This window comes from Sphaerodactylus townsendi, linkage group LG08 (assembly GCF_021028975.2).
Source record: "Sphaerodactylus townsendi isolate TG3544 linkage group LG08, MPM_Stown_v2.3, whole genome shotgun sequence".
Taxonomy (NCBI): domain Eukaryota; kingdom Metazoa; phylum Chordata; class Lepidosauria; order Squamata; family Sphaerodactylidae; genus Sphaerodactylus; species Sphaerodactylus townsendi.
The window spans coordinates 94,636,468-94,658,623 of NC_059432.1; the positions used below are offsets into that span (position 1 = coordinate 94,636,468).

General features: G+C 44.2%; 1 protein-coding gene across 2 annotated transcripts in view; it reads right to left on the minus strand.

Annotated features, from left to right (window-relative positions):
* Positions 1-1,024: 1,024 nt before the first annotated feature.
* BCHE (butyrylcholinesterase) overlaps positions 1,025-22,156 on the minus strand; it is an 83,379-nt gene continuing 62,247 nt past the window's right edge. The window contains exon 4 of one of the 2 annotated variants that reach the window (XM_048507039.1): positions 1,025-2,724. In XM_048507039.1, the coding sequence (XP_048362996.1) occupies positions 2,600-2,724 (125 nt within the window). In that variant the 3' untranslated portion in view covers positions 1,025-2,599. Of the gene's footprint in view, positions 2,725-13,215; positions 13,351-22,156 lie in introns of those variants that run through there. The other variant, XM_048507040.1, reaches the window with a different exon arrangement.

Consider the following 22,156-nt stretch of genomic DNA (forward strand, 5'->3'; position numbering starts at 1 on the left):
TTTAGGTCTTCTCAAGCATCTGGTTGGCTACTTGATGAAAAGGGTTCTGGGTAATATGGACTACTGGGCTGATCCAGCATAGCTGCTGATATGTCTTCTTTAATAAAATGTTTCCCCAAGCACCCCCAACCCCCCTCCTTTCTTGTGGAAAGTTAATATGAGTTGGAGAAAAGTTTGAATACAATACTGATTTTTTTTCTACAAACAAAAACAGCATCATTCCCAAAACAAGCAGGCCTACTCAGAATGCTACTCAGGTTATTCAACATGGTTTACTCCAGTAACCTATTCATAGCATTACGCTGATCCTCCTTTATTTTTTTCACATAAGGCAAACAATGGATCTGGAGAGAATGAACACGTCTGCTACAGTGTGCTTGCTAAAATCCTTAGAAGGGTCCCAGGATTTCAATGTAAGTCCCCAAATCTGTTGACATAATCCTGGAGTGGGAGAGATCGAATGGGATGAAACGATCATGAGCCTTAAAAGGAATCTCTAGACATCCAAGCAGAGATGCCACATTCTGCTCATGCCATTTTTTTCCTACAGGCACAAAGCCAAACAGTTGCCATGGGAATGGGTTAGCACGTTCTGATCGAGACTTGGCATAGGATCTGAAAAGTCTGCATTCAAGTACGACAGACCCATTCTGTGGCCTTTGGGAAGCCAAATCAGGCACGAACGAAGCCCCTGTTTGCATGGTCAGATTTTGCCCCCCAACAAGGCTTTGCATGGGAACGAACATGAAGGGATTCACCTACATTTTGTTACTTGGAGTTACTCCTTTAATGTGGACTGAGGAACTCCGCTCACCATGGCATCATAGAAAAATGCCACTAAAAATACTGTGTACAGAATGTAACTGTCATTCATTGTACTTAAAAATCATTTCAGGTTTTTCTTACTGTTGTTCTCTCACAGATGGGAGAAAACTGAAGAACTATCAGTCACAGGGGCATTCAGGTTTTCTGTTGTTCCCATCACTGCCCCTCTTTCAAACTCTACAAGTGATGAAGAATTAGCTCTTAAGACAGTGTTTTATTTCCAGAACCAAAAATACAAATGCTCAAGTTATGCAATAAACCTGTTAGATTTATATAAGCTGCAGTTCATTGTGCATCTTTCAGGTTGACTGGTTTCCGTATCTGCCTTGTGTTTGATGCATGGTGTGTGTTTATCTTTCTCTGGATTGTCCTCCTCTCTTCCTGATTTACCATTTTTTCTCATTTTTTTGGAGAGAGGTCTGCACACAATGGGGTATAGATATAAGCTTCATGATGTTGTTCAACTAAATGGATTTAAGTCCCCACCCCATGCAAAAGTCCCTCCAACTGAGTATATCTGACTTTCTTGGTAAGACAGTTGCCCCCAAGGAAAGGGATTAGAGCAGGGATCCTCAACCTTTTTGAGCCTGTGGACACATTTGGAATTCTTACAACATAGTAGGTACATTCACAAAATGGCTGCCAAAAAAATTATTGCTACAGGAGGTGGAGATAGCCACAAAATGGCTGATGTAGCTTACTTTTAGTTACACACTGAAGATGTTTTAAAAATTCTACACAGTCAATCAAATCTCCAATAGCCAATCAGAAGTCTTGCTGGCCAAGAGCCCCACCGGGCCCTGTGCACTTTCTAGAAACACGTGGCAGGCACCATGACACACACAAGGACTACATTGGAGACCCTTGAGTCGGAAGCAGGAGAAAGTGTCTTCCAAAGAATCTCCCACTTATCCAGCTAGGAAAAAAAATCTGTTCTCTTTTGGACCAAGAGGGAATAGTGGTATAATTTGATGCTGAGAGTTTTGATCTCAAGGATTTTTAGTTTTTAAAGAGCAAGAAATTCATATTTAGCATCTTTTAAAAGGCCCTTTGATTTTACAAGACAATTACATTGGCTTCATTCCTGCCCAGTTGGCAACTCTTTATGTGTTCATAACAACTAAATAGCAGCTGAAGTGGCATTTAAAATGCTGTGACATTGCAGTTGGAGATCAGAGACGGCAGAGCAGTGCCCTGGAATGCTGATCTTTTCGGTGCTTTCTTTTCCAAAAAGAAAGAAAAAAGTTCCATTTATCTGTGAACACATTATAAAAGTTTCCCTTCTTTGAACACAAGCGTACTAAGCAGAACAGCACTCATAAAGAACTTAGGCGTGCATGTCATTTGTGGGACGGAGAACAGTGGCCACAAGCGAGATACGCATTGCAATGCACATTTGACTGAGCATCCAAAGAACAATGCAGTCAGTCTACAGCACATTGCTTTGCACTCAAATGCACAATGCCACAAACCTGTGCATGGCAACACCTTTTCTGCACATGAGCAGAGCAGGATCTATGCGTGCTGTATGTGTGTAAAAAGAATTCTGGCACCTATACAGTCTGTTTTGCATTTCCTGAAGCTTCTGAGAGTAGTAGAGTTTATCGTGGCATTTATTGGTATAAATAGAAATGGGCTTGGCAAGCCAGTATATTTGTGACATGTCACAGAGCCTGCATAACATGCCTTATGGCTGGATGCGCTACATTAGCTATCTGTGTGTTTGCCTTGATCTTTGACAATACAGGCATCTCAGAGAGGCTGAAACTTTTAATTAGAGACCTGCGCACCCTTCCTTCCTACTAGTGTAATCATTAAATTGATTTTTCCAGTCCATCATGTAATTGTTCCAGCGAAGGAATCCGGCTTTCCACTCTCGTTCCGCTTCGTCAATATTTCCTGTAAAACACAAAATGGGTGGCATTAATCTAAATTTAAATCTCTTTGTACATTAATTGAAAAATAATTCTGATTACCGCTGCCATTTCCCTCTAAATACACCCCCCCCCCATGAAAGCGCCGTCCCCTGTGCTTCCCCTTTTCACCTAATTCATCGAAAATTCAAAGCGTTTTATCTCTGGATCCTGAGATAATCATTTAAAATGAAGCATTAGTCTTCCCTGCTAATATTCAGTGGGCTTGCCTTTTTGGCGTGTGCGCCCTTTTGACATTTACCATGGAGCTTGCAGATCATGAGGGATAGGCAATTAGTGAGCAAGGGTCTTGATGCAAGTTTTCCACTAAGGGATGTGGTGAATATCCGTCATTTTAATTTGTGGGAGACAAAAAAAAAAAATTACAAATTTGCAATTGCAGAAAAAGCGTGTTCCAAATTTAGCCCCAGGATCCCCAGCGGCTTTCGTGGCTTTGTTAAACAAAACAAAACAAATAAAAAGTAGCAATGCAATATATTTCACAATTAAATCAGCTAATCAGAATATAAAAGAGGGCATAAACAGGACTGCAAATAGTCCGGTTGCTGTGCACGATAGGAAGTCCAGTAGCTATCTGAAAATGGAACTATAATGATGAAATTTTATTTCACTTTAGCATTTTGGTCACATTATGTGAAGACAAGAGTCACTGGAAAAGTCAATAATGATAGGAAAGATTGAAAGCATCAGGAAAAAAGGAAAACCTAACAGGAGATGGATTGACTCTATAAATGAAGCCTTGGCCCTCAGTGGCACCCACTTTCAGGTTTTGTGGCCGTGGAGCTGAGGAGCATCTGCCTTCAACGCCTTTGCCCTCTCTGCCATCAGGCATGCCCCTTACACCAGTAGAGGAGGCAAACATGCCAAATGCAGTCCTGTGCTGCCTCAATAGCTGTGTTTGCGCTTCCCATAGGATTGGGCTATTAGGAACAATCTGTCAGGAACATTAAAACTTTGTCATCATAATCTGGTACCAGCATGTCACTTATGCTGATGGGCACTATCATACCTGTCTGTTCTCCTTTGGCCCCCTTACCATCTATGGGGCCATGCTCTCTTTCCTTTCTTCCTGGGAGGGTTTTTATTAAGATTTTAAGTGGGACACCAATATATATTTTGTATGATACGCTGTTTATGGGGTTTTGAATTATATGTGATGTGTTATTATATGTTCCATTATTGTTGTTTTTAATTATGTTAGACACCGCCCAGAGCCTGTCGGGAGAGGGGTGGTATAAAAATCTGAAAAACAAACAAACAAACAAACAAAACTGGTTGACAACAGTCTGTGTTAGCATTGGGAGATCATTCTTTAATTTCTCCCTCTTTAGGCAACCATGGGGTGCATCCAGTGGTGGGATTCAGCAGGTTCGGACCACTTCGGTAGAACCGGTTGTTAAAATGGTGCTTGTAAGCAACCAGTTGTTAAATTATTTGAATTCCACCACTGGGTGCATCACAGTGTGCATTTCTTCAGCTCTTTTTACTGGTTTTGATCTCAGATCAAACTTCCTTGCTTTGAAATGGTTGCTGTAATATTAATTGTAAAATGTGATAGTTTGAGGTGATGTGCTCCTTTTGTGATTTAATGGTTGGCAATGGCATTTACCAAACCAGACAGCAGAGGCTGATCGGTGCAGGTGGTAGGATTCCTTACCATTTTACTTGGTCCCAGTTAAACTGTCTTCTTGGTCACAGCAATGGGCTATAACTTTTTGTAAGCATAATTGTGTATGTTACTGGTTCTCCTATCTGACTTCTATCGACCTGTCCATCTGTCTGATTGTTATCTCTTCCACAAGAGAATCCCTGCTATGAAATGTGGCATAACAGCAATGCAATACAGATATACTAGGAGTGCCTAGGTTCCTCAGATAGGATCTGGAGATCTCCCAGAATTAGAACTGTTCTCCAGAGTACAGAGAAAATGATTACTTGGGAGGGTGTACTTTATGGCAATATACTGCCTTGAGGTCCCTTCCCTTTCCAAACACCACCCTCCCAAACTTCAGCCCCCAAGTTGCCAAGTATTTCCCAACTAGAATTTCAAAGCCCTTATTCATTCATTCTAGATATTCAAACAGATCCCTCTCCCTTTCTCTATTCTATTTGTTCCCTTCTCTATTTTATGCCCTAAACAACAGCCATATGAAGTAGGTAAGGGTAGAGAGACTTACAGGCCCAAGGCCATGTGATAAGCTTCCATGGCAATGTGAGGCCTGTCTAATTCTAGTGTGACACTGTCATAGGGTTGCCAGTGTCCAGGTGAGGCTAGAGATCTCCTGGAATGATAACTGATCTCCGGACTACATAAGAACATAAGAACAAGCCAGCTGGATCAGACCAAAGTCCATCTAGTCCAGCTCTCTGCTACTCGCAGTGGCCCACCAGGTGCCTTTGGGAGCTCACATGTAGGATGTGAACGCAATGGCCTTCTGCGGCTGTTGCTCCCGATCCACCTGGTCTGTTAAAGGCATTTTGCAATCTCAGATCAAAGAGGATCAAGATTGGTAGCCATAAATCGACTTCTCCTCCATAAATCTGTCCAAGCCCCTTTTAAAGCTATCCAGGTTAGTGGCCATCACCACCTCCTGTGGCAGCATATTCCAAATACCAATCACACGTTGCGTGAAGAAGTGTTTCCTTTTATTAGTCCTAATTCTTCCCCCCAGCATTTTCAATGAATGTCCCCTGGTTCTAGTATTGTGAGAAAGAGAGAAAAATGTCTGTCAACATTTTCTACCCCATGCATAATTTTGTAGACTTCAATCATATACATAGATTATTTCCTTATTTATTTAAACTGTTTATTTAGCTTCTCCTGGAGAAAAATGGCTGCTTTGGAAAGTAAATGTAAGGTAATATACCCTCCCTGGGCTCCTCCCCTCCCTAAACATCACCCTCCCAGGCTTCTCCCACAAATCTCCAGGTATTTCTGAGCCCCAAACTGGCAACTGGAACTCACATACCTTTGGGACCGCATCTCCCTGTATTGCCCTCTTAGGCCCCTCCGATCATTGGAGGGGAATCGTCTGGTGATCCCTGGCCCAAGGGTGTTTGGCTGGCTTCTACGAGGCCGGGGCTTTTTACTGTCCTGGCCCCAACCTGGTGGAATAAGCTCCCCAATGAGATCAGGGCCCTGTGGAATCTAAATCAATTCTCCAGGGTCTGCAAGATGGAGCTATTCCGCCAGGCACTTCCATCAATCCAGCCGGCCTCCTGTTGGCGAGAGTATCTGATGTCCTCCTTTTTATGTTGCTGTTTATTATATTATATTATATTATATTATATTATATTATATTATATTATATTATATTATATTATATTATATTATATTATATTATATTATATTATATTATATTATATTATATTATATTATATTATATTATTATATTTATTGTATTTATTGTATTGTTGTTTTCACTGTATTGTATTTTTAAGTGGTTGTACACTGCCTTGAGTCCTGTGGAGAATTGAGCGGGATAAAAATATGAGAAATAAATAAATAAACTCTGCCCTCTTATCATTATACTACACTGGATCTCAAAGGGGCAGGAGAAATCAGGGTTCTTTTATATCTTACACAGATAATTCATCATACATGTGGCCTCAAGAAAAAAATTTACTCGTTTCCTTCTGAGTACACATTCTAAAATTGTTTATAATAATACAAATTTTATATAAAGATTGTTTGGCCTCACAGGCAGAAGTATACTTTTCTGGCACTTTGATAGAAAATAAGAAGCTGATCTCTGTGTTGTTTTTTTTTAAATCAACACACACAAAACTCTGAAAATGGGACAGCTTGATCTTTTCCCTGAAAAACAGAATCAGTCTTACCTCACAATGGAAGCCAGCTCACTAGCACATATGGGATAGAACACTGTGCTGAATCAGTTCCCCTTTAAATGCTAAAAACAGCCTCTGACAGTTGGGAAACATTTGCAGGAACTGAAGTCTAAAAATGGGATAGGCAAAAAATGGGACATGAGCAGAACTTTTCCCTTCATACCATATTTTCAGAGATGGCGAGGAGGGAATTCCAGTGACAGCCAGAAAAGTTTCTCCATCTGCGTGTCTAAGGTGTAGGTCTTGCTGACACATAGGAGCATCAAATTGTTTGCAGTACCACTATAACAGCCTGAAAGCTGACTCATAGTTGAAATGGAGAACATGGGGTCTTTTTCAGAGGTGGGATCCAGCAGGTTCTCACCAGTCCCCGAGAGTGGGTTACTAATTATTCGTGTGTGCCGAGAGGGGGTTACTAATTGAGTCTGCTTTTCCATCTCCACGCCCTCGCCTCCCCCTCTCTTCTTCTCTCTCGTAGCCCGGAGCTTGCCAGCTAGTAAAAGGAGGGACCCTTTACTGTTGGGTCCAGGGGACTCTTTACTTGCTTGGTAGGCTATTTATTTTGGCACTCTGTTCATTTTATGATAAATTGTGATTTACCATGATGCTTGGCCACTTAAAAGCTCTGTATTCCTGTATGTGAGAATGTTATGCTAATCTGTGTCTCTAATCCTGGATTAATTAATGTGAAATATTTGCAGAATATACAGTATGGATTGCGAATTCTAGTTCACAATGGATGATGTTCTGGTTTATTTTTTACTTTAAACAGCAGAAGAAGAGTATGGATTTATATCCCCCCTTTCTCTCCTGCAGGAGACTCAAAGGGGTTTACAAGCTCCTTGCCTTCCCCCCTCACAACAAACACCCTGTGAGGTGGGTGGGGCTGAAAGCTGTGTCTAGCCCAAGGTCACCCAGGAATAAAAAGGGAGTGTTAATGACTGATTTTAGGTATTTATGGGGCTAAAGGATTACAAAGCATTTTGTATAAATGAAAGGTTAAAGGTACTAACTACTAATGCTTACTCAATTTTTTTAAAAAGTCATGACCTGTGTATCCTGGCAGTAGCCTTGATATCTAGCTCTTGAATATGCCTATGCAGTAGGAATGGTCCATCGGATCCATGTTTTAATGAATTTGTGTCTTAATCTAAAGTGCAAATTATTTTGAGTATTGAATGTATTAGCCCTTCAGTATATAGTTAACAAACAGTGGTGATGGTGAATCTTCACTAAACTGTAGTGACCACTCATGATTTCACAGTTGGCATAAAGTCCTGTTGTTTCCTATGTGGCTGGTTAGCGAAGGTAGAAAATGGGATAATTCTCCCTGTTGGGCTGTTTTTAAAAAATGTTTTAGAAATATGGTAAAGTTCCTTGTTTAAGGAAAGTATCCTTTTGATTTCTAGAAACAAAATTAAGCATTTGAAAGTATTAAGTATTTGACAGGCAGTCAATTAGAGGAGAAGTAGTTGTTTCTGTTGGCAGTAGATGATAGGACTTGCTATAATGAGTTTAAATTATGGACAGAAAGATACCACCTGGAAATTAGGAACTTTTTTTTACAGTAAGAGTTTTTTACAGTAACAGAGAAATTATTAATGCCCCACCCCCGTCATGACCCACCCAGTCCCATTGGTGCTATGCCACTGTTTGAATCCCACCACCATGGGAACCTGTTACTAAAATGTTTGGATCCCACCACTGGTCTTTTTCTATCTCTCGCTTGGAATACAAGACATGACTCCTGATTTGTGGATTAGCCAACATTCCAACAGAGAAGCCACAGAGACTCAGGGATGCCTGAATGAAAAGCATAGGCAGAATTGCCAGCTCCAGGCTGGGAATTTCCTGGAGATTTGGAGGTGTATCTGAGGAGGCGAGGGACCTCTGCAGGGTATAATGTCATTTGGTCCACTCCACAAAGCAGCCATTTTCTCCAGGGGAACTGGTCTCTGTAGTCTGGGACTACAGTTGTAATTCCAGGAGATAACCCCCTCCCCCCCCCCCCGAGATATGCCTGAAACTTGTCTGGCATTCCCAGGCCCCACTTGCTCTTAACCATTACTCCATTCTCGATATTGTCAGGGGATGTGATGACATCACTTCCAGAAGTTATGTCAATGTGCTGACAGTGCTGAGGGCTAGGCATCAATTTGTGGCAGGTAACAACCCCTCTTCTCCTGCTGGTTGCTATGAAGTACCTGGCAACCCTAGGCATACCCCCAAATACTAGAGCCAGGTGGACTCTATAATCTGATAACTAGGTTTGATTGCCAACTCCTCTACATGAGTGGTGGATTCTAACCTGTTGAATGAGATTTGCTTTCCCATTCTTACATTCTATCTTGATGACCTTGGGCTAGTCACAGTTCTTTGGAACTCTCTGAGTTCCCCCTACCTCACAAGTTGTCTGTTGAGAAAGGGTGGGGTGGGGTATAAATCCAAACACTTTCTTCTTCAGTAACAGTTCCTGGCCCTCCTTCTATAGTCTATAGTCTTGTTTGTTTATGTGTTTTTAATTGATTCATCTTATAATTTTAACTGCAGTTTTAATTGCTTAAATATTTTAATGTGTTTCATATCCACTGCCTTGTAGACTCTGATCGGGTGGAAATATGATATAATATGGAAATCGGGTGGAATTATAGTATAAAGCTGTTTCAAACAGACAAACTCCAGATATGGGAATTCCCCCACCCCACACAATCCTTTGATTCAAAGGAAAGCCTATCTATGGTTGTGAACACAAACACATTTTTACATATTATCTCAATAAATCTTCTGCCAGGTTTAAATCTGTCATCTCAGTAGTTCCTGCCCACCACTCCTCCCCAGCCCCCCTACACACGTGCAAGATGAAATTACTAGTCTATTAACTAATGAAGAAGCTTATCAGTTATGTCACAGAACGTTTGGTAATACATAGTGCATTTGTTCATCAGCAGCAGCATCCAAACAGATGGTAACTACATAACTCTGTGAGTAATGCATGATCAAAAAGAATGTTTTGTCAAATTCACCATTTACTCAGTTTTTGCCTGAAAAGGATCCAGATTCACATGAAACCTACTTCTAGAAGTGAGGAGATGATGAAAGAAATATCCGTGTCCTGCATAGGATGAGATGTCATGATCTGAGGAATAACATCTCTCAGACATCAAATGAGAAACTGAAGAACACTACATTCTATTAAATTTTCTGTACACAGGTATTTGAAGAAGAAGAAGGAGGAGGAGAAGGAGAAGGAGAAGGAGAAAAAAGAGGAGGAGAAAAAGGAGGAGGAGAAGGAGGAGGAGGAGGAGGAAAAGGAGAAGGAGAAGAAGGAGGAGGAAGAGAAGAAGAAGAAGAGGAGTTTGGATTTATATCCCCCCTTTCTCTCCTGCAGGAGACTCAAAGGGGCTTACAATCTCCTTGCCCTTCCCCCTCACAACAAACACCCTGTGAGGTAGGTGGGGCTGAGAGAGCTCCAAGAAGCTGTGACTAGCCCAAGGTGACCCAGCTGGCATGTGTGGGAGTGTACAGGCTAATCTGAATTCCCCAGATAAGCCTCCGCAGCTCAGGTGGCAGAGCCAACCAAACAAATATTGCATATTTGTAAAGATATAATAAAAAGCTAGATAATTATATTTTAAAAAAGAGACATTAAAATATGTAAAAGAATTCAAGCAAAAAAAGATAAAAAATAACTTGATGATGGTGGTTTTGAACTAGGTCTAGTACCTTCAAAAATGCTCATGTGTCTCAAAACAGTGCCATGGTCAACTACCTCTGATCATGAAAGTTCTGTCTGACTTGGTATGGTTATATCAGCAGACAGATTCATCTTTCATGTGTTTGCATAATCCCTTTAAAACGCCACAGCACACAAATGAAATAGTCCTTAACGAGCAGTTTACTGCCAGTAGATGTAGTAAGGGCCACAAGCATAGAGCCTTTAAAGTGGAAATTAGGAAAGACAAGCAGTCAGTCCTAGGTGGATCATGCAAGCCAGGTTGTATTAAGTTGCCAGGTGTGGCCTTAATGGGTCCTTCCTTGAAGGTCAGCACAGCAATGGCAAAGGCCTGCCCTCTATCTCTACCTATTACTATTAGAAACCAAGGCTTAAAGCCTGCTAGTACTATTGTGGTTGCCTAGCACTGATGTCATTTGTTTCTTAAAGCTGCAGGCTCTGTTTCTATTATGTGGGTTTTTAAACCCTCCCACCTCCCTTTTTTTAAAGATGTAAGATTTTTTCACAAACCAAGGGCTTTTTCAAGTTTGTAGAAAAAGTGTTCTTGTATTGTTATGACTCCAGTCTCTGGATTATATATATACTAAGAGTCAAAGCCCATTTGAAGGGAAAATGAAATGGGGTCTAATGGTGGGGAAGGCAGTCTTCTACTGCTTTCTTGAGTCCCCCTCCCAGGCATTCTCCCACCTTCTTGCAACTCACCATGGCCGAGAGGTTCCTTCAGGTGTCACAGGTGTGTTGGTGGGAGCAGGGAGGGAGTCCAGAAGCCAGGGAGCTGGACAGGCGGGCCGAGGTTGGTTTGTGGGGCTGGGGAGGCAGGTATTGGGGTGCATGGAGGGGTTGAAATGAGTGGCTTTTGATGGGCTTAGCAGGAGAGGGCAGGTTGCTGTCAATCTGCTGCTGGATGCAACTTCTGTTTTGGGTGCAGGGAAGGGTGACTGGTGGAAAGAGCCAGTGGGAGAGAGAGGGTTGGTGGCACTGAGGGGGGAAGGGTTGGCTTTTGCCAAGCACAGTGGGAGAGCGAGGGTTGCCATTGCTCTGGCACTAGGGCTGGCTTCGGTGTCAGGTGTGGGAAAGGGTGGGCAGGGAAAAGGGTCATTTGTGGCTGGGTGCAGCTGGAGAGTGTGAGCCACTGTTGCTCTGGTGCTAGGACCGGATTTGGTGGCAGGTTTCGGGAAGGATGAACGGGAGAAAGGACCAGTTGTTGCTGGGTGCAGCAGCAACAGGATGCAGCAGGAGAGTGCGAGCTGCTCTTGCTCTGGTGCTGGGGCCAGTTTGAATGTCAGGTGCAGAGAAGGTCATGCAGAAGAAAGGGACAGCTTTTGCCGGGCACAGCGGGAGAAAGAGTGTGGACTAATGTAGGTTTTGTGGTGGCGCAGTTTCAATGTCGGGAAGGGTGGGTGGGAGAAAGGGCTGGTTATTGCTGGGGAAAGTTATTTATTTCCACACTGCCTGTAATTAACTTGCAGTTAGCCAAGACCATTTCTAGTGTCCTTGCAACTAAAACAGATTGTCTTGAGAAAAAATCTATTAAAGTTCCATCCAACTTAAAGGGTACAGGCTGTTGTAGCCAGGCATCAGCCCTCGGAGCGGCTGGGGAAAGTGGGAGAGAGCAGCTTGGCACAGCTCTTGCATGGGGGAATGGTCCCACGATGGCAAACCCTCCACCAGCCCAGAAGAGGGTCCCGCATATCTATTGGCTGAGTGTTCATTGTTGCGACAATTAGCATATTACTCGATTTTATAGGGTAAGATTGATTCATACAGGATAGATCCATCCGTGGCTATTAGTCACAGTGAATCCATGATCTCTGCTTGGAAACTGCTCACCTTGTTCCTTCTGTTTCTAATCTATGTTGTTGCTTCTTACTTGTTTGTTTGATAGGAAACAGTTAACAGTTAACAGATACGAAACAGTTAACAGCAACCACTACTATTTTACATGGTAGAAGGGGAGGGCATATTAATAGGCAGCAGCAAGACAATGCACCCATTCAAGGAGGCTGAATCCACTGAGATCATCATATTGCTAGTATCACACAATGACCTTGCTGCTTTTACACTATAAGCTGCCAATCTCACACATTTCACCTTTTGTGTTTTCTATGATCAATCCATGTATCCAGCATGGTGTAATGGTGAAGAGCAGGTGGACCCTAATCTGGGGGATCAGGTTTGATTCCCTACTCCTTCACATTAACGTGGACTCTTATCTGGTGAATCAGATTTGCTTCCACACTCCTACATTTTTGCTTGGTGATCTTGAGCTAGGCACAGTTTTTGCAGAACTCTCTCAGCCCCACCTACCTCACAAGGTGTCTGTTGTGGGGACAGGAATGGAAAGAAGTGTGTAAGTCACCTCGAATCTCCTTTCAGGAGAGAAAGGTGGGGCATAAATCCAAACTCTTCTTCAACTCTTCCAACTTACCTTAGGACCTGTTACTAGTTCACCTTGTGTGTGTGCTTTTTAAAAAATGGAAATACCTTTAAAAACAATGACAGTGTATAACAAGTGCAACCAGAACAATAGTTGGATTTATCTACTAAGCATTCTGAAGAGTTTTCATTTTTAAACAATTTATCATAATTCACCCTTTTTCTAATTTAAAAAAATTAAAGAAATTTTTTTCAATAAGTATTAAAAAGAATACAATATATAACCAAATAACAAACTTTTATCAATATATTCCATCAATGGGAATTACCCAAACTTGAATTATTAAATTGTTTAAATGATTGACTACACCATATAACATCACATTAGAATAGCTAAGAAAGAGAGAAAAGATAAAACAAATAATACGGCTATTCTTATAGTAAGTTATCCTAGGTGATCATTAATTGTACAAATATTAACTATTAAGTGTTCAGATTTCTACATTACAATTATTATAACTGATTATATATTATCCTTGTACAATTTAATTCTATGACGAGATGATATTAATTTTATCAAAAAATGGTTTTTCAATGGTTCCCAGATGTTTTCTTTCTTCTTTTTTCTTCCATCTGTAAAGATAAGGTTAAGATATCTAGATCCATATAGATTCATATTCTTACATACCAGTCTCTTAATGAAGGTAACTCTATTAATTTCCATTTTCTTGCTATTTCTATGTGGGCAGCAGCAATTAAATATGTTATTAAACTACAATATGTTTTAAGTTTTTTTCTTTTTATCCAACCCTAAAAGGAAAATTTCTGGTAATTGCTTGAATTTTATTTTCAAAATGTTTTGAATTTGATTATGTATATTTAACCATTTTTTTTAAAAAAAAACTTTATTATAGGTCCCCCAGACATGGAAATAGGAACACGGTCTTTTACACTTCCAGCACAATGGTGAGTAGTTTCTATTTATTTTAGAGATTTTTAAAGGAGTAATGTGCCATCTATGTATCATTATATGCATATATCCTCTTATTTCACTGCTTCTAATATTTGTATGTGCATTTTTCCAAATTGATTCCCATTCATCCAATGTTATATTTTTCCTGATATCACCACTCCATTTTTTTTCATCAAGCCTTTATTGGCATAGACAACAGTACAACAAAAATAAAAAAACGGATTAAAAACATATACAGTACAGGAAATAAATGTTAAATCAAAGGAAATCTACTGGCATTTAGTAATTTCCAGGAGAAAGTCTGCCACTATCATACAGAGGAAAGGATCAGGATTGTCCAACAAGTAGTGTAATCTAAATAAATCGGGGAGATCGGGTAAATGTAAAGGAGTAAGATTCACACACTTGGATCTGATTTCCAATTTAACATACTAGTTTTAACTAGTTCTTTCTCTGTATCATATTGTAATTGATAGATTTTTCTTATTAATTTTTGTTACCTTTTTCCATAATTACACCAAATGTGATCTTTTTTAAAGTACTGTTGAATTTGCAGATATGTATCTTCTTCTTTCTAAGTTAATTCATTCTAATAGAAGCAAATCAATATCTTTTAAATCAATCCAGTCCTTCACCCAAGAGAGAATGTTGGCAATGTAATAAAGATGAAAATCTAGTACTGACCATCCCCCTTTATCCTTATTTGAGATCAATATTTTGTATCTAACTCTTGGGTTTTTGCCTTCCCATATAAAGTTTGTAATTGATTCCCTCCATTGTTTAAATATTTTAATGTGTTAATAAATGGTATAATTTGTAAAAGATACATTAATTTGAGTATCACTGGGATTTTATTAGGGCGATTCTACCCAAAATTGTCCCAATCTACCTCTCCTACAGAAATTAATTTGTTAAGTTCCTTTAATTCTACCTTTGGAGGTTTTATGAGTTTTTGCTTATCTACATATTCTCTAATTTTTTCTGTTGGGACATTTATCTTTTGACAGAGGTTAGAGTAATATTCATGGAATGTTTGTCTTATCTCCTTTTGTTTGTTTATGTTTTTATTCCCGTTCTTAATGGAGGTTGAATCTCTAGAGTTTTAAGCTTTTTTTATTTTGGCAGCTAACTATTTCCCTGGTTTGTTGGCACTAATAAATTCTGCTTTAGGAGTCTTACATTCATAATTAAATCCCTTCTATTATGTTCTTCCAGTTGTTCCTTTATAATTCTCATCTTACATAGATTTTTTTTGTTCATACTATTTTTTGGAACTTTTTTCCTAGGTCTTTTAATTCCATCTTAAGTTTCTCTTATTTTCCTCTGTGATATCTAATTTCTTGACTGATAAGAAAACCTCACATCACTGCCTTGCTGGCATCCAACAGAATAGCTGGTTTTATACTGATGTGGTTATTAAGTTTCAAATATTCTTTCAATGTTTTAAATACCCAAATCCATGACCTCTTTTTTCTTCAATAATCTTACCCTAATTGTTTTAACATTTTATGCATCATGGCCCTAAAATTCCTCTGTCAATTGTAGGCATTGCCTGCAAGCATTGCAGGCATTGCCTGCTTCACCATGGATTTCCCCATCTTCCTCACCATGAGAAGAAACAAAGGCTTAGTGGTAGAACATCTGCTTTGCATGCAAAAGGTCGCAGGTTTAATTTTTGGCATCTTCAATTAAAAGGATCAGGCAGTAGGTAGCAGAGAAAGACCTTCCACTCAGAATACTCAGCACTGATTTTCATTTTAATTGTTTTATTTTACTACTGGTCTAACTCAGTGCAAGTCGCTTCATGAATCCTCATCTTCACTCTTGGGTTGCTGACATTTAATTAGTATAAACCGGGATACATCTGAGAACTGCTTATGCCACCTTTCATTAGTGTATACCTCTGATTACACAGAACATGCCATAGTTCATGGATAGTGTGTGTGTGGGGGGGGGGGGGAACCAGGAAGAAACCAACTGATTTGATGGAACCTAACTAACCACATTTACTGAAGTGGCCTATGGCCATTGCATTAAACCATGGTTTCGAATGACTTTTGAACTTAGCCAGTGAGTAATGGATCCACTTCTTATATTACTACTTTCAGTGTTGAACTGAATGTTCTTCTGGGTCACCTTTGGAAAATGCACAACGACTTTCCTTTTCCCTGTGTTCTTTTAGAGAGTCCCTGGTCTGTTCTCTAAAGCTGCACTGGATGAGTCTGAAATCATTATAATGGGAAACATGTCAAAACCCAGTGTTGATTGTTGTGGGTTTACTGGGTTGTGAGCAGAGAGATGGGGTAGCCATGGGAAGTCTCCTCAGCCCAGTGATAGCCAATTTTTACATAGAACATTTCGAGAAACAAGTCCTTGAAACAGCACCCAGAAAACCCACGACTTGCTTCCAATTTGTGGATTACACTTTTACAATCTGGAGACATGGCAAGGAAGAACTACTGAATTTTCTGGACCACTTTAACAGCATCCACCCAAACATCCAATTTACCATGGAAACTGAAAAAGAAGGAAAACTGCCTTTTTAGATGTCTTGATCTTTCGCAGATCCAACCATCAATTGGGCCACACAGTATACAGAAAACCAGCACTCACAGACTGGTATCTACATAAAAACTCCAACCACCAACCACAACAAAAAAGGGATATAATCAAAACTCTGACAGATCATGCAAAACGAATTTGTGAACCTCACCTCCTCCATGATGAAATCAATCATCTAGACTGGGCTCTGCAGGCTAATGGCTACTCCACAACAGAAATCAGAAGAGCTTTAAGACCAAGAGAAACCCAGAGGATTGAGGAGAAACAGCCCCCCACAGGAAAAATATTTCTACCATACATCAAGGGAATAACAGATCAAACAGGGAAACTGATGAAAAAAACATAACCTACAAACAATCTTCAAACCTACCAGAAAAATACAGCAGATGCTATGCTCAGCAAAGGACAAGACAGACCCCCTCACTTCTGCAAGAGTCTATTGCATACCCTGTGGAAAGGTCTACATTGGAATTACAAAACACAGCATTCAGACTCGTATTAAGGAGCATGAAAGACATTGTTGGCTTAACCATCTTGAACTATTTGCAGTAGCAGAACATGCTCTAAACAAAACTGGACATAACAATGGACTTGAAAACACCAAAATTCCAGACAACTCAGGAGGTTACTACGTCAGACTACACAGGGAGGCCATTGAAATACTTACAATGTTCTAAGTAGTATTTAAAAAGATGCGGGGGGTGGGGGGTGGGGGGGGGGAGAACTTCAACAGGAAAGAAGAGACTCTGAGAATTAACAAAACTTGGATACCAGTAATTAAAAACACTAGAATCAAAGGCCAAGGGCATGCTAGGTTCATGGATAATGGACCCCACCCAAACATGGGCTTTGCATTCACTAAGACTGTTGCTGCTGCAGGGAATACAAATGTAAATCACTCCCTAGACTGAAAAACACCACCTGCAATACAATACTGTCAACCACACCTTTGTATAGCAAGTTTTACCCAAACACTTACTGATTGATTCCCCACCTTGGGACATGGACAATATGTACCCCACTAAAAACATTCCCTTCTCACTGGACACAGTGTTTAACAGACTTCTCTCTGTGATACACCTCTGAAGATGCCAGCCACAGATGCAAGCAAAATGTTAGGAACAAGATCTATCAGACCATGGCCACACAGCCCAGAAAACCCACAACAACCAGTTTAATCCGGTCATGAAAGCCTTTGACAATAAAGAAAAACAATGTGATCCATCTATACCTCCAATCTCAGCTTGGAGGAAAGGAAAGTCTTTGTCCACTGAACTTTAGTAGGACATAATTCCAAATGAATCCTTCTCATTTCCCATTTTAGATTCTGCTAGAAATTAGATAAGTTGAAGTTTTGCCCAACCCATTTCAATGGCCTTCTTGTGGAAGTTGATCTTTTCAAGCAGGCAGTAAGATGTTTTTTTCCAGAGTGAGGATAGGATGTAAAACTATACTGTACATAAATTGCTGCAGATGGTGAGACTTACTTCGCTCAATAAACACAAAACAACAACAGGCTGGAAAGGAATGGGCCGCAGCCCGTTTATTAATAATCAATAACATAACAACATGAACTATATACATGAGAGCTGGGCGGCAAACGGGTCGCACATCACATCCCAATCTCCATTGGGAAACTGGCGGGAAGGGAAGCCCCAGAGATAACACTCCTGCTTGCTTCCACCCTTCCCGCCCATGCTGAGGAGACGGGCACCGGCTAAGCCCCAAGGCACACTTCGCGGCCCGTCCTCCTCCCGTGCTTGCTGGGGTGTCGGGCACCGGCTAAGCCCTCGGCCGCCTATCGGCCCGACCCAACCCCACTCCCTGGGGTGTCGGGCAGCGGCCCAGCCTGCCGGCCTGCCAGCCTGCCTCCCCACCCCCCGGCCCTTCCGCAGGGCACAAGCATGGGAGCCCCAGCTGGAAGGCTCGTTCTCTCCCCAGATGTGCGACACCGTTGCAAACCCGCCACGAGCTGCCCTCCCTCGCAGCTCCCCGCCCAAGCTCCTCAAGCCTGAGCCTGTCCAAATCGAACCCAGCGGAGGAGGGTATATCGCACCGACTGGAGCCACAAGTCCATGCCCCACTGGGACAGGCGGACACCATCTTGCTCAAAGAGGCCCTTATTGTCCCGGGTGATTGCTCCATTGGTCCGCCACTGCTCCCCCGAGGGAGAGCCACCACCTTGGCGGCCGCCTTGTTAGCTTTTCTGCAGGCCCTGTCCACGGCAGGTGGGATCCACAGCTCCCACTCCAGTGGACCAGCTGCAGCATCTGGGACCATACCAAAGTCATGCCAGGCCGATGCCTGGCAAAGCTCCTGAGAGTGGTAGCCACCGCATGGCCGGAGGTCAAGGCCCGACCTGGCTGGGAAGTCCTCCTACAGGTGGATAACCAGGAGATCCAGTGGCCAGTTGAAAAAATGTACTCTATGAGCTTGGGCTCCAGCTCATGCCAAAGCATGCGCCCCTGCCCCATCCAGGCAATCCTCTACGTGCGCCCCGAGTCCGAGATGCCAGCCCCAGGCGGAATTGTAGGCGTGAGTCCACAACTCTGTTGGCGAGCCTGTGCCCCACGACCCACACCTGCCGATAGACGGTCTGCGGCGTCCCCTGGAGACACTGTGAAAGGGAATCAACAAGTCAGATGTGGGGCGAATGTACGCTTGAAAAGCCCCCGACCGCCACACCTGCCCAGCGTCGCGCGGATGTCCTCCTGGGCCCTGCCCTCCTGAGCTGCGGTCGTGGCGGCCCCTATCCGAAAGGAATGCAGGCCGAACTCTACGGCTGGCAACCCAGCCCGGGCCAAACATGCCCGGAACACTGCAAGCATCTGGAACCAGGTGAGGGGGGACCCGTCTTCGTGCACCAGGAGCATACCGCCCAACCATGGCCAAGCAATGAGGGAGGCGAGGGGGCAGGTGGCGTCGCCCGGCAAGACTGGCATGGTGACCCAGGCGCCGTGGCCCTCCTGGTCAGTCTTGGAATGGGCAAGCCACGCGTAGACCATGTCCCCGGACAGGACGAGGTGCTCCCTTTGGAGCGCGGTGGAGGACGGCCGGTCCCTGGACGGGGCGACCAGTTGAGGCCTGAAAGCCCCGTGGTGGGCCAGGTGGAAAGCGGCTGTGAAAAGCAAGCGCTCATAATGTGACGCGCACACCTGCTGCAGCTCCCTGGTGACTGCCCTTAACACCTCCCTGGTAACAGGGCGTCTTAGGTCTCCCCTCTGCACCAGGGCCCACCCGCCGCCGTAACCTGCCACCAGCGGCCGAACTACAAAGCGACAGGTCCCGTCAGGGAAGCCCGAAACCCTGCAATAGAAGGCGATGCCACCCGCAGTTGCACCCCCATGGAGCGTGGGTGCATCCCCCGCTTATGGAGATGGCCTCAGATACTCAAGCAGGAGGCCTGTGTTCACCCCGCCACAGACAGAGCGCCCCTTGGACTCTGCATTAACGAGGAAGTCGCCTGCGGCTCTGGCCATTTCTGCCACTGCGGCGTGGCAGTTACCCAGCGAGTTCAAAACACCTGTGATGACGTCTGGCTGCCAAGGTTCCAGAGGGATGCCGGCACTGTAAGCGGGAATGGCTCCGCCCCGGGGGCCAGGCGTCAGAAGCGATCCACCACTGCTGGCGAGACAAGGCATCCAGCAATCTCATTTTGCAAACCTGGAACAAAAGCAGCTTTGAAAGAAATGTTATAAGTGGGGCATGTAGGCACCGATTGCGAGACAAGCGCGCTGACCGGTGCCGACTTGCTCAGGCTGCCTATTCACCACGCGCACCACAGCCTGGTTGTCACACCAGAAAAGGTACCCTCCTATTAAGCCAGAGGTGGAGTACCAGATATGTACCGCCACCAAGATAGGAAACAGCTCCAGAAGGTTGAGATCCCTGGTGATGCCCTGTAGGTGCCAGGCTGGAGGCCAGAGGCCCTGTGCCCACTGACCCTGGAAGTACACACACTGAAAACCAAAGGAGCTGGATGCGTCCAGAGTGCACCTGCAGCTCCAGGCAGGGTTCCAGAGGCGTCTACCACGAGGAAATGCGGGTTAGGCCTCGGATGAAAGACAACCAGACCACAGGTCTTCTTTCAGGCCCAGTTTGGATACCCTGATGTGATGGTCAGGGGACACGGCCAGGAGCCAGAGACCTGCGCCAGCCGCGAGCAGAAAGCCCTGCACCACCAAGCCACCACCACCCTGCAGGCCAGAAATTGAGGTGTGTGGGACTTCCACCAGTACCCTGGGTTTTCGCAGGAGGAGCACCGGTGGGGCAGAGGTGGTAAGGGCCATGGAAGCATGCAGGGAGAGATGAAGTACCCAGAACCGTGTCTGGGTGGAGATGCCCAGATAGCTGAGGGCTTGGTGGAAGGTCCCCTCCGTCTTGTTGCAGAGCCAAGGGGACTAAGCACCAAGCTCGTGGGCCTGGGCCTGGAAAGCCTGCACGGCGAATTAATTCCCTGGTGCCCACCTGCCAATGAACAGGAAGTCTATCTAAATAATGGGTCACCATGCCCAGAAGGCAATTCCCTTCATCTGCGAAAGCCCATTCGAGGAAAGTGCTAGAAGCTTTCCAAAGCAGCACAAGCTTAAAAGAACAGCCTATGGGCATGGCCCCTTGTCCACGGACTACCAATTGCCTTTGGAAATGGATGCCCCAGCAGCTTTCAAAATCGAGGGGAAATGGACGGAAGAGTTTCCGGAAGGCGGACTGGATGTCACATTTTGCAAGGTAAGCAATCTTCGGCCCGCTTCTGCCTGATGGAAACTATGGCCTGCGTCCAAGGTGGCATTCCGCACCGAAAGCAGACCTCGGGGTCTATGAAGTGATTAACTAGAATCGCCTCCGGGGTGGGAAGGTGTTGAATTAGAAATCGGAATCTTCCCCAGCAGAGGTCTTCTTTGTGGGCACGACTCTTTTAAATGGGGGGGAGACCCTGAGGCTGGGGAGAGGCAGGAGGCTGTAAGGCTGTGCCGGCAATGCGACCGGCCCTGATCTTCTTAGTTAAGCTTTGGTCAGCCACCACGCCAGGGAGATCACGGACTGACTTCCAAAGTTGCTTTGCCTGGTGTTAGGCCCTCCGGGGGCCTTCGATAGGGAATCCCACCTGAAACCTAATGGAGAAGCTCTTCCCCAGCATCGCAGCTGCGAGTTGCACGCCTGTCAGGATAATGCTGCAGCCATTCCAACAGCAATCCCCAACTGGATGGGTGTGGGAGCCAAAGACTGCAGCTGAGCCTTGTAGGGTTTCAGTGTTTTGTGGGGGCAGGAGCGCTGCCCTGGCCACTGGCCTTCTTTTTGGGAGGGCCCGGCGAGGGGGACCGGGCCTGCCGAAGCGAGAGCGCCCGACTGGCTTAGGGCAGCCCACTCTGCTGTGACTGCCAAGAACAGTTGAGCAAACATCACTCGTATTTGCACTTCGTCAGCTGGCAAGCGCCTCTGTTGAATTCCCAACAAAGCCCTTTTGCCTCCCGCCAGTCCGCCCCGGGTAAGCCTCTGCTTGGGTTTATCTGGGACCCCGGATGGTCTCCTGTGAGCCCCTTCATGGCCAGCTGGACCACGACCATCCAGGTTTGGTCGTGAATGAGATCCCAGAGGAACTGGCTCTTGTGGGAAGCGTTGTAATTGCCGAGAATGGTCCTGATAAGTGAAGCTTATGGCCGCGGGTTAAGCGCCGGCCAGCGCCCGAGCCCGCAGCACGTGCGCCTATATGGGCCGCCGAGTGCCAGAAGCCCGCAGGGGGTAAGCTGACCCGATGAGGGCCAAAAAAATTCCGTGAAACTCCTGCAACCAGTTGTTGAAATTCCGCTCGGCTGCCACTGCGGGTCCCCTCCGCTGTCTGTCAGCCTTCCCACCCAACAAGCCATGCGTTCCCCTTCGCTACCGTGGGAACTTAAAGAGATATCA